The sequence below is a fragment of the Apium graveolens genome, unplaced genomic scaffold, assembly GCF_009905375.1.
Source record: "Apium graveolens cultivar Ventura unplaced genomic scaffold, ASM990537v1 ctg4482, whole genome shotgun sequence".
In the NCBI taxonomy this organism is placed as follows: Eukaryota; Viridiplantae; Streptophyta; class Magnoliopsida; order Apiales; family Apiaceae; genus Apium; species Apium graveolens.
The window spans coordinates 1-13,604 of record NW_027418561.1 but is presented as its reverse complement, the minus strand read 5'-3'; the positions used below and the strand labels follow the sequence as shown (position 1 = coordinate 13,604).

At 32.6% G+C, this 13,604-nt stretch overlaps 1 protein-coding gene across 1 annotated transcript; it reads left to right on the top strand.

Annotated features, from left to right (window-relative positions):
- The first annotated feature begins 1,594 nt into the window (after nt 1-1,594).
- Nucleotides 1,595-2,724, top strand: LOC141701979 (GEM-like protein 4). The gene is made up of 3 exons (XM_074505702.1): nt 1,595-1,819; nt 1,942-2,022; nt 2,123-2,724. Exons 1-3 carry the CDS (start codon nt 1,597-1,599, stop codon nt 2,572-2,574), a joined length of 756 nt encoding a protein of 251 aa, XP_074361803.1. The 5' UTR covers nt 1,595-1,596; the 3' UTR covers nt 2,575-2,724.
- Nucleotides 2,725-13,604: the final 10,880 nt, after the last annotated feature.

The window sequence follows — 13,604 nt, the reverse complement described above, 5'->3', positions numbered from 1 at the left end:
AGAATTGCAGAAGGATTCCCATCAAAGTAAAAGATTTTTCCTAATTAAAATTTCCCTGTCTTTGCACAAGATAGAACTGGGAATGATCTTGATGATGCTAGCAAATCGACAATGGAACGTGCCTCATCAGCCGCTTTTCAAATTCCAAGCTCCAACCTTTTCATATAAGTACCTTTCACCCACACATTCTAATAACATTTCTCATTGATTCTTGAAGCAAGCACCAAACAAGCTCCAAGTGATAGCCTAGCTATGATGACCAATTCTGTTTCAGAGACTTTTTATACTTTGATGTAAATATTTTGTTGTACTTGAAGATGTCAAATTGTTTATATGTGTGGTTCACCATGATTCAGATGGTATGAACCACTGCAAATTTGGACATTTTATACTCCATATCTACAAATCAACAGGACCTTCAGAAAAGAAGATGAAATATGTCAGAACTTGGAGCCAGCTGTCATAAACAACTTTTCTTGTGGCACAAACTTTACACTATCAAGAAAAAACAGTTTTGTGACTGTGACATGACACAGTATGTTGTATCTAAAATTATAATAATCATAGAAAATTTATAGTACATTCAATAATGTTTCATTAAATTATAGTCAAACATCATAGAAAATTTGTAATAGTCTGAAGGTAGCTTGCATGGCTTAGTTTTATGGCTGCCCCACAAAACATTCCATTAAACATCAAGATAAGATATTAAGGATGCTAGAAAACATAAAGAAACATGCATGATGAAAAATATATGAAGAGTGACGGCAATCCAGATAAGCATTTGAAACTTTTGCACCAGCTGTTTATGACTTGCATGTGATGAATCTACTCCTTGCTTTCCTTAATCATATTGTTATATACTCTATTAAAGTATGCTGGCATCACAAAGAATGTCACTGCTCCTCTATGTGTTATCTTGTTCATTAACAATTGTAGTTCTTCTTCACACATAATCACAACTTCACCTTATTATGTTTTTGTCCAAGGTGCTACAAGCTTCAATGCTAGATCATACAAGCACACATACATACTTAAAATGACATTTTCCTAGGTTTTGGGAGAGTCGGTAACGTTACAATTTTACTCTGTTAAAAACTGCCCAGCTTCTGGTTTTTCAGCAAGTTATAAGAACATGACCATTTTTCTGACATGATTAAAGAGTATTTAAACGAGAAGGCGATATTTTAATCTCCAATGCTCTGTTAAACCATTAAGTGTAATTGCTTAATAATCCACACAGATCATGCTACCGACAAATACCTTCTACACAGTTTTCAGTTGGTTAGTTACCCTCTGTTGAAATCGAATATGCCATCAATTTCAGCTAACTACCATTACCTGAACTTTTTGTTGTTCTATAACAAACTTGACAAAAAAAAAGAAAAAGTTATATTGCCGACAACGACTTACGACCCTTCAACCAGCTTGCTGACAAAGCAGAGCATAAATCTTCTCCCAAATCTTATCTTTAACAATTCATGCCTCGTCACATTTGTCGCATAGATGAGCCAAAGATGAGTCATGCAACAAAAAGTTAAATACCACTAACCTTGTTATTGGCCTTATAAATACCATGTAAGACGCGTAGTTGTAATGCATCCTACAACGTGCATCACAAAGCAAGTATCATTCAACCAGAGGGTTAGAGAGAATCAAGCAATTTACATTCATCAGAGTTCAGATATGAAGAGCCAGATTTCAGGACAAGTTATTGGATTTCCGATCAGCTCAACAGCATTTCCAGCTGAAATGCTTCCAGAAGGAATTTTATGTATCAGTTGCAATCAGTATTATGCATCTCCGAAATTTAGACAGAGTAAGTATTAAATAATTTATCAAACGAGATGTAAAGCAATAATTTATCAAATAATCATTTTGACTGTTAATATCAGCTATACAGTATCCTTTTATAACAATAGACTTTTCTTGGAACTGCAGACAATATAGAGTTAATGAGGAATAGGATGAACAAACTCAGTGCGCAAGTGGAGAATTTTGCAAAAGGCATTCGCAATCATGGTAAGTTATGAGCTTACCAAATGTCAAAAAACATTTGTTTTGTGGCTGGTTCTGCTTTAAAATTGAGTGCTAACATGTTTCTTGTTTTTAACTTTTGCAGTGAAAATTGGACCTAAGTTAAGTGAAATGGTGAAGGGAAAGTTGAGATTGGGAGCTAAAATTCTCCAAGTAGGGGGTGTGAAGAAAGTGTTCAGACAAAATTTCAGTGTGAGCCAAGGAGAAAAGCTATTAAAGGCTTCACAATGCTATCTATCGACAACTGCTGGTCCTATAGCCGGATTATTATTTATCTCAACCGATAGAATTGCCTTCTGCAGTGAAAGATCAATCAAGGTCTCTACTTCAACCGGGGATTTCCTTCGGACTCGTTACAAGGTTTCACTTCCATTAAACAAGATAAAGAGAGCAAATGAAAATGAAAATGTGAATGATACATCAAAAAAGTATATAGAAGTAGTTACAAAGGATGGCTTTGAGTTTTGGTTCATGGGATTTCTTAACCATCAAAGAACTTACGAGTTTCTTCAGATGGCAGTGTATGAATCTCAATGATCACAACACAATTGTTGATTCTTCCCATGATCCATAACATGAATTTCGGTGTTATGGCCTCTGGGATTAAGCTGTAAATAGTCGAAAATTGAAATGTCTGTACCTATAATTCATTTTTCTCAATGAAAATCCATCTATTTACAAATATGATATCACCGGTGCACCCTATTCTGACATCTCACTGTTCTTGTTCATGTTATATAAATTTGAAATTCTGAAGGTTGAATACATGCCTATTACCAAGAAAAACAAAAATTTAGATACCAAAAGATCACAGTATACATAAAAGCATCTGCACTTGTATTACGCAAGGATTTCATACCATTCTATCCGATTCCAATTATTTTTCAAGAAAACAAAAAAAACTCACATAAATTATATCCTCGGCCTCATAACTAGGGATCAAATTTAATTTTTTAAACTTTGAAAATTTATGCCATTTGCACTATTCAAATGCCATATGTGCAATGAACAAGTTGAAGCTTTTTCCAAATAACCTTTATCAAATCTCATTCATGCAAAGATGGCCTTTATACAAAGTTTGTTACTACTTTTTTGTTAAGGACTTTGTCCCTCCTATATTTAGTAGAACTATACCAAATACAGTACAAAGATAGAAAAAAAGAAGCCAATTTGTGATTACTCAAATAATTAATTTGAGGTTTTTCTTAGCAAGTGTTAATATGAAGCATTTCTGATAACTGAGGCCTACAAATTTGGCTTATATAACTGCATAACTAATTTACCTGTACAATACTGAACACCTAAAATCCAATTCAACTTTAATATTTTTTTTTGTTATGGTTCGACATTCCAGATTGATCTTCAGGGAAGGAGGACCTACATTACATACATCTTCTTTATACCTTAAGATGACCATGACTAAAAGCATGCATTGTGAAAAAAAGGGCTAAAGAAGTTGGTTTATATAAACAAGACCCCTTTAATACTTGGTTTTTCTCCTCAAGATTTGATTCTGACTTGCAATGTAACTACAAGACATGCCATGTAGGTCGACTACTTTCAGAAAATTTGAATTAGGCTTACAGCATCAGATAAGAAAGCTACATAAGGCTTACCTTTCAATCTTCTTAGCCTTTAATTTTTGGTGTCAAAAGCAGGCTGGTCTCACAAGGCTAAAATTCCAACTTACCTTTCCACATCTGCTCTGCATCAGCATACAAAGACTAAACAATATGCTAAATATTTATTGATATAAATGCTAACCTAATTCAAAAATTAAGAGTGTATGTGAGTACTGTTTACTTGTTTTGACCAAATGGAAGATACTTTGGATTAATCCAAATTTGTTCTGAAGAAGACAGAAACAAGATGAGAAATGTGATAATTAATATGGGTGTCAATTTTGTCCCCACTATGGTTTAAGGTTCTTGCACTGTACCTTGTGCCTAAATGGTTGTAGTTCTTTACATTTCTAGAAGTCAGCTGATATGATTTTATAGAAGGTGCTAGAAGCTGCAATGCTGAATCAAATATGAGTACAAAATTGTAGTTATATTAGTAAATAATTACTATACATAAGTCATTAATCTCTCCTTTAATTAGAGTCTCAGTATATATGTCTAACATGTAAATGGAGAATCTGGCAAGTCAAGTTGTGGAGAATGGAGATCCACTAATTCAAAAAGACTACTTTATTCTGACATGTAAGAATAATTTTACTTATATTTGAAATTAGGAAACACTTTGGGATACCTATATACATTCCTTGATAAATGAATTAGAGTGTTAAAATTCTTATGGAGGAACATGTGCCACTAATGGTCTAACTTACCCACCTTACTAACGATTACAAAAGACATTATAGATGAAATCAATAACTTTTTATCTATTTAGTCGATCAATTCTCTACACTATATTGTCAAAATTTGATATTTAGTGACCATAAGATTTCCACAAGGATAGACCATAACGTACTCATCCATTCCTTCCTTGGACCATCCGGTTGTTTTCCTCGAGTGCAAAAAACTTCTGGTGATATTGCAGGTTTCCCTTTGCTTCAATTTCTTCCATGATCTCCTTTGGCAAAGGTATCTACACGAAACCAGATTTCCTGATCCGGGGTATCCATCTCTTATATCAAGAATCTCTTGTATCAAGAATGAATGCAAGTGTTAAATTCATATGCAGGAACATATGTGCAACTAATGGTCTAATTAACCCAACTTACTTGAGTACAAAGATCAATTACAAAAGACTTTATACGTGAAATGGATAATCCTTTTATCTATTTACTCGATCAATTCTGTACAATGTATTGTTAAAATGTGATACTCAGTGACCATCAATTTTCCACAAGGACATACCATAAAAGTACTCATCCATTACCCCCTCTTTTGTCTGCATCCTATGCTTTATTTTTTAAATTTTTACAAAATGTAATAAAAAATCTAACAAAATGAAATAAAACAAATACAAAATAACACACTAATGGATTTATTCCCCAAACTCACTTTCTGACATTGACATCAATGTCATCAATTGTCACATCAATCTCCATATAAAAAAACTCCACTCTCTCACAAAAAAATTTAAATAATGGTTTGAGCTATAAAGGCTGTAACTATCATACATGCATATGTTTAGATTCATCGTGTACAGATGTCATGTTTATAAACAATAATTGCTTTAAGTTTAGAAATCATAACTAAAAATAATTGGGAATAATAAGCTAACTGCTCGCGGACTCAATAAGGTTAGAACATTCACCACAATAGAACAATCTAAATTGCTCATCACACTAATGGGTGCTATTTTTTTTACTCACGGACAGTTTTTCTACTCCCAAGATCTGTATATATATTTTTGCTGATGATATAAAACTAATGCATGATATATAGTAGCTTACTTAATTCCATCCACTTAACTTACTTAAATATTTTGAAATTATTGAAAGAAAATAAGAAACTTGTAATAAATATAATTAATTAATCAATATTATCTTATTTTTACTATTTAAAAAATTACTATTAAAATCGAATTTGAAAAGATTGCTATACACTCTCTTTTTTGTTGCTAAAATGGGAAATACCTTTTGATTAATGACATATACATTTTGGATACATTGATATTTGTTCTTGTCATACACATACTAATATTATCTAAATATTTTCACACTCAAATAGTGTTTTAAATAATATTTTATATAAAAAGTTTTTGTTTAAAAAATTAATCTTGAATAATGATATACAAATTAAATTTATTTATAATATAATGAATTTTATTTTAAAAATAAAATTTTATAGTAAATAAGATAATACTATATAAGTTTAGCGAAATAAAGATATTGATATTAACATATGTAATCTACTTTTACGTAAATAGTGTTAGTTAGTATTTGGACTGATATTAAATTTTATAATTGTTTAGAAATTAACTGAATTTTAAATTTCACCATTGTTTGTTAACTAAATTTATTTTAATTCAAATATTTATAAAATTATTATAAAGTATGTTTTAATTATCTTCTAAATCATTTAATTACTATTATCAACTTTAATTCATTTAATTTGCTAATTCCCACTTATTTTTAGCATCATATGTTTTATTTTTTATTTTTAACAAATTTATCCAAAAATCTAATAGACAGCAACACACCAATACATTCATTCCAGAGACTCACTCTAGGGCCTTAACACAACTCAGTCACAACCATCTTTCCCCCTCTCTCAAAAAAAGACCTAGATAATGGAGTGCAAGCCCATAACTATTGTTCATGCATATGTTTTAGACTCACTACAGTTGTCTTACAATAAATGCCGCTTTCAAGTTTAGAAGCCAAAGTTGAAAATAATTGAAGATAGTACGCTAATTGCTCACGACTCATTAGAATTTTATAAGGTTAGAACCTTCCTGAGAAAAGGATGATTGAAATAATACTGTATTGCACACTCAATTGCTCAGCCCACCTATGCATGCTAACTTTTTTCCACTATCCACCTAATACAAACAAATACACGACAATAAGTTGTTCCTTTCCAAGTTCTAACAAAGTAATTTTTTTTAAAAGATGATTCTAGTACTACCATGGCTCACTGATAGTTTTCTACTCCTAATAGCAACTACAATGCAAATGTACGGTTGCCTTTTTTAGTGGGACCCAACTTACATCACCTCAACAAAAAATGACCTCTCTAGAAAGTGACTAACTTATTCCAATGCTAAGACTCATTTGTCAGAAGTGCTATACCTTTATCATTCAACACTTGTGCTATCCGGTTCAAGTCTCATAGCTCCAATGCAAAATAAAAGAGCAGCACTCAATTGCTCAGCCCACTAATGCATGTAACTTTTTTCCACTATCCCCCTAACACAAACAAATACAGATCTATTGCTGCTTTCCAAGGCATAGTAATATTTTAAAAAGATGATTCTCCTACCAAAGCAGCTCAGGGGGAGAGTTTTTCTGCTCCTAATACTTGCAGCTGATATTCACCCTAGGAAAAAAAACTCTAAAAACTCTGCAAAGAATTAATCTTGAATAATGATATAAAAATTAAATTTATTTATAATATGATGAATTATATTTAAAAATTAAATTTCATACTAAATAAGATAATATTATATAAGTTTAGGGGACAAAGATATTGATATTAACATATGTAATCTACTTTTACGTTAAAAGAATAATGTTAGTTAATGTTTGGACTGATATTAAAATTTTATGATTGCTTAAAATTAACTGAATTTTAAATTTCACCATTGTTTGTTAACTAAATTTATTTTAATTCAAATATTTATTAAATTATTATAAAGTACTTTTTAGTTATCTTCTAAATCATTTATTTACTAATTATCAATTTTAATTCATTTAATTTGCTGATTCCACTTATTTTTAGCATTATATGTTTTATTTTTATTTTTTAATAAATTTATCCAAAAATCTAATAGACAGCAACACACCAATACATTCATTCTAGAGACTCACCCTAGTCCTTAACACAACTTCTTTCCCTCTCTCTCAAAAAAAGACCTAGATAATGGAGTGCAAGGCTATAACTACTGTTTATGCATATGTGTAGACTCACTGCAGATGTCTTTACCATAAATGCTTGCTTTCAAGTTTAGAATTCACAACTAAAAATAATTGAAGATAGTAAGCTAATTGCTCACTACTCATTAAAATTCTATAAGGCTAGATCCTTCCTAAAAAATGACGATTGAAATAATACTGCAACTAGATTGCACCACTCAATTGCTCAACCCATTAATGCATGCTAACTTTTTTCAACTATCCACCTAACACAAACAAATATAGATCTATGTGTGTATATAATGACAATAATTTGCTACTTACCAAGTTCTGACATAGTGATTTTTTAAAAAGATGATTGTACTACCAAAAGCAGCTCACGAAGAGATTTTTTTACTCCTAATGCTTGCAGTTGATATTCACCCTAGGAAAAAAATACTAAAAACTCTACAAAATTTTCAGTATATTAATAAATATATTAATTTCATTTAGAAAAATATAAAGGGTTCTTTTGAAAAATACCCTATGTTCAATTTGTTTTGCAAAAAAAATATCATTTTTAAAATTGTTATTGCAAAAATCACGTTTTTAAAAATAAGATTTCCAATTTTTTTGAAAAAATACGATTTTTTTTGCCAACTCTATTCAAACTCGACAAGTTTCTACATCTCGATACAACTTCGAATGTAAAAAAAACAAAACAGAATGCAACTATTAGCATATCGATCCTGTTGAATTTAGTTACCCCTTATTTTTGCAAAAAAATTGAGGAGATGGTTATAAAATCGCAAAAGAAAAACTTAAAAAAAGTTTTTTTAGTAATTTATCAAATAAAAATATAGGTTAAATTTTTTTTTCACCAACGACATATTACATGTTAATTAGGGTTCCCATATTTGATTTGTATAACATCTAGGAAGTTTGTTTCTTAATTTCGTCGTCAAATATTTCTTTAATCTTTTTTTTGAGAATGGAATTTCATTAAACCTCCAAATATCCGACAATAATGTCTCCAAACCAAGATGGAGGATACGGGAAAACAATAAAACAATTATGCTCACAAGGAATCCTAGCCAGATTATGTGCTATATTGTTCGCTTATTTTTTAATGTGACTAACTAAGATCCTAACGGTACTTCTTATCATCTCTTGACATTGCTGCACTAGATCTCCACTTTCCAGAATATTATCGTTGGCCTTGGTTGATAGCATTAACACTCAGAAGTGAATCACTTTCTATGATCAGAGCTTCCCATATAATGCTAGTTCTGCTTCTAGGATTGGAAACAAACCCCTGCAAATCTCATAGTTTGCCTGCAATGTACTGAGCTTGATTGTTTCTAAGCACCATACCAACAACAAATGAATTCTGCCCTTCTACCACTGAAGCGTCTACGTTTAGCTTGAGTTGATCCACCTCCCGACGTTTCCATCTATCAGTAGTCATCGTACAAGGCTCACCCGTTCTCTGCATATTATCGGTCCTTTTATTTGCTAACTGCCACTCATCAACTTGCGTTTTACTCTAGAAAACTCCAAAGGTTGGTGACATGCTTCTATTTTCAAAAATTCTCTTATTTCTAGAAAATCAAATGCCCCAAGCGCTGTCGAGATTTTGATTAGACTGTCATCTGAAGCTTTTGTCAACATATTCAGAAGCCATTCATGAGCATATTCCTCCTCTCTTTCACTGAAGTTGAGATTAACTTCGTAACCAACACTCCTTGGCATAATTGTAGTCGAGGAATGTTGTGCAAAACATGCCTATACTTCAACAAGACTAAGTCAAATTGGCAACCCTAAGTAAGTTGTATTGTAATCTTAGTTTGCATTTTGTATTGTAACACTAAAGTCTGTAAAATGTCAAAGAGCAAAATTGAGTCTTTTTCTTTTAAACAGTATCAAGCCTAAGAATTTCTATCTGGAAGAAGATCAAGAAGATCATGCCTCAGAAGAATTATGAAGAAGCTTGGAGTTGAATAAATCTGTTTTGGGAAAAATGTTCTAATTCAAGATCTCTACAAGTCACAGATTTAGTGTTATATAGAAGTCATTTGAGAACTCCAGAATGACTTATAGAGAACTCAGAAAAAGCTACTAGAGAACTTAGAGATATCGACAAGCCAAATTGAAGACATGAAGATTGAAGATATCGACAAAATTATTCTTCACTAGAGAACTCAGAGTTATCGACAAGTCAAATTCATTAGAGAACTCTGAGTTATCGATAAGTCAAATTTCACTAGAGAACTCAGAGATATCGATAAGCCAAAATTCACTAGAGAACTCTGAGTTATGGACAAGTCAAATTTGACTAGAGAACTCTGAGTTATCGACAAGTCAATAAGCCACTAGAGAACTCAGAGATATCGATAAGTCAAAGTAAAAATATAAAGACTAGAGATCTCGACAAGCCAAATTCTCTTATAGAGAACTCATAGACCTCTACAAGTCAAATTAACTATAGAGTATTAGAGATCTCGATAAACCAATATACTTATCGAGATGTCAAGTCCTCTATAGAGCAAACTGGAGATCTCGAGGTAAAATCTCAAAGTACAAAATTACATACCAGTTCAATATCCAGATTTACAATCAACAAAACAATCCAACCAGTGGATTGACAAGTCTACAAAAGCAGCTTGAAGAGTGTGCAAAATCAAGGGTGAAGATTAACTGACAAAGGATGATCAAAGTTAACACAGTATACAAAGATATGCTAAGCCAGAAATGGAAGATATACTTTTTCTAAAATAAAAATGACAAGTGACAGTTTACTAAAGTTAATAGCATGTCTTATTATACATTGTATAAACCAGCAGTTAATTAATTATAAAGTTGACACTGGTCCTTGTTAGAAGTAATAATTTAGATCAGAAATTCTTGTACTCTCTCAAGAAAGAAGCTAAGCTCTTTATCAACAAAGAGCCTAGAAATTTTGTAGAAAAAAAATCTTAATTGTAATATAAATTAAGTGAGTTTTGAAAGATCCGTGTTCTTTATTATTGCATGTTTAATTTGTGCATTAACATATTTCACTACAAGATTTGATTTACTTTGTTCACAACCAAAATAGTTCAAGAAAAGTTTAAAACACTAAAACAAATTCACCCCCTCTGTGTATAATTCATACCAACCAAGTAGTATCAGAGCGAAATCTGAAAGTAACAGATTCAAGATCTTGGAAGAATGAATACACAGAAATCAGTAGCATCAAAATTCCTACTTTTGACAAAGCTAACTACACTCCTTTGGAAAAAGAAAATGTTGCTATTTATCACGATGGCCAATCCATTATACATTCAGATTCTCAAAAATGGGCCTTTCATTCCTATGGTTAAAATTGAGGAATCTACAGATGGTGATATGGTCATTCCAGCTCATAATGTTCCAAAAGACCCTGCTGAGTACTCTGAGCCTGAGAAAGAAAAAGTTTCCCTGGATAGTGGCTTGCAGCTTATTTTGATTGAGTCACTTAACAATGTAATGTACAACAACATTGTTAACTGTGACACTGCTAAGCAAATCTGGGAAAAGATTGAAATACTCTGTGAGGGAACTGAGGAAGTTAGATCTAATCAAAGAAGGATATGATTTCACAATATGAGGGCTTCATGGCCAAGCCAAAAGAAAGTATCACTGATGTGTTTGAAAGGTTTAATAAGCTGATAAATGACTTGCTGCTCCATGACAAATATTATGAAGCTGAAGAAGTGAACTTGAAGTTTTTGCTTACACTCCCTGACCATTTGGAACAAAAAATTTCAGCAATCAGAGAAGGTAGACACTTGAGCAGAATAACACTGGAAGTTCTATATGGAATTCTCAAAACATATGAACTAGAAATGATTCAAAGGAAATCATTGAGATCTGGTCAAGGACATGTTGTAGATGGTTCAAGTGCTTTAATTTTCAATGAAAGCCAAACCTTTAATGATGAGCCAAGATCTCAAATTCCAGTTGCCTCAACAAGTGAGCAAAGAAACAATGATTCATAGGAACAAGTCATTCTGGAATTGGAAGAAGATGAGTACTACACCCTAGATGAACTTGATGAGCTTGATCAGTCAATGGCCTATCTGGCAAGAAAGTTCTCTAACATTAGAGTAAAGAAGCCAAGATTCTTCAAGGGTAAAGGACAATCATTCAACAAAGACATCAGTTGGAAATGCCTTCCTGTTGGGTATAACCTTTGGCTACGAGTCGGGCTTTGAATCTTTCAATAGAACCATTAGCTTTATATTTGGTTTTATAAACCCACCTACAACCTACTGCTTTCTTTCCTGGCGGAAGAGTGGTGACAGTCCATGTGGATTCCAAGGCTTTTATTTGAGTTGCCATAGCTTCTCTCCAGTCAGGTGACTTTATAGCTTCAGTAAATGTGCGTGGTTCATCAACATTAATGATGGAAGCTAAGATTTTTTGTTGAGATGGAGGAACTTGATGGAAAGGAATAGAAGTAGTGAGAGGATGTGGAGATGACGAGGTACATAGATTAAGTTTACATTGATAATCATCCAACCTTGGAGCACGATGAGTACGTACAGCCGAGCTAGTGGAGGAGAGACCTCAGGTGATAAACTACTTGAGGAAGAGGGGGAAGGTGATGGAGACGAAGATGAAGATTCTATAGCCGGAGAAGGAGGGCCAGGCGAGTTTCCTATATTCGAAAAATCACTTCCATAATGAAATTTGGATAATGGAAGGTTGGAACTAGAAATTTGTGGACTAACTGGACACGAGGAAACGGGAGGATTTGAACTTTGTATAGGAGAATCTTCGGAAAAATCATATAAAGATTCAGAAGATTCATGTGTGAGAAGAAAATCAGTTTGAACCGGCAATGCATCTTTAAATGGAAAAAGATCTTCATGAAAGATAACATTGTGAGAGATAAATATTTTTTTAGTCTTAATATCAAGAATTTTATATCCCTTATGATTAAATGGGTAACCGATGAAGATACCTGATTGTGCTCTAGCATCAAATTTATGTAAAACATGTGTATTTCGAGCATAACATAGGCACCCGAAGACACGAAGTTTAGTATAATCAGGTGGTGTACCCATCAAAATTTCATGAGGGGATTTATTATGAAGAGTGAGTGTTGGGATTTTATTAATGAGATATGCTGCCGTTAATAGGAATTCTCCTCAATATTTAAGAGGTTTATTGCTTTGAAAACGTAGAGCATGGGCTACATTGAGCAGGTGACGATGCTTTCTCTCAACCACCCCATTTTGTTGAGGATTGGAAACACATATGCGCTGGTGATGTATGCCATTGGCAAAGATCCAAGATTGAAAATCTCTAGAAAGAAATCCAGACCCATTGTCTGTTCAGATCTTTTGTAAGGCTGGAAGATGAATACGAGTTGATCCAGTTGAAATGGTGCCAATATTTGTAAAGAATTGAGTAATAATAAATGCATAAAAATATTTAATAAATTTAATGTCTCGCACTTTGATTGCATAACGTATTACCAAGTGCAACGAGAAAAATCATCAATTATAGTTAAAAAATAACGAGCTCCTGTTATGCTTGGGAGAAAAAATAGACCCCATATATCAACATGAATTAATTGAAATGAAGCAGTAGATGAAATTGAAGATTTATTATACGATAATCGTGTTTGTTTTGCCATGGGGCAAACATTACAATGAAATTATGAAAACAATTGTATAAAGTCAAAAGAATTACATAATAACTTGAAGCATCCAGAACTTGGGTGTCCAAGTCTATAATGCCATAGGTTCACTAGCAATTTATTAACTGAATTAATTCGAGAAAATGGCTGCAGTTGATACAAGCCAACAGTGCGAGAGCCTCGACCAAGAATTTTATTCGAAGAAGGGTCCTGAAAATAGCATGAATTGGATGAGAAATGAACAACACAATGCAAATGCTTATTTAGTTGTGTGACAGATATCAAGTTTAAAGTAAAAGTTGGGATATGAAACATCTAGTCAAATGAAATCGGGCGAGAATTGAACATTGCCGATATGAGAAACAGTAGCATAATTACCATCCGGTAGTT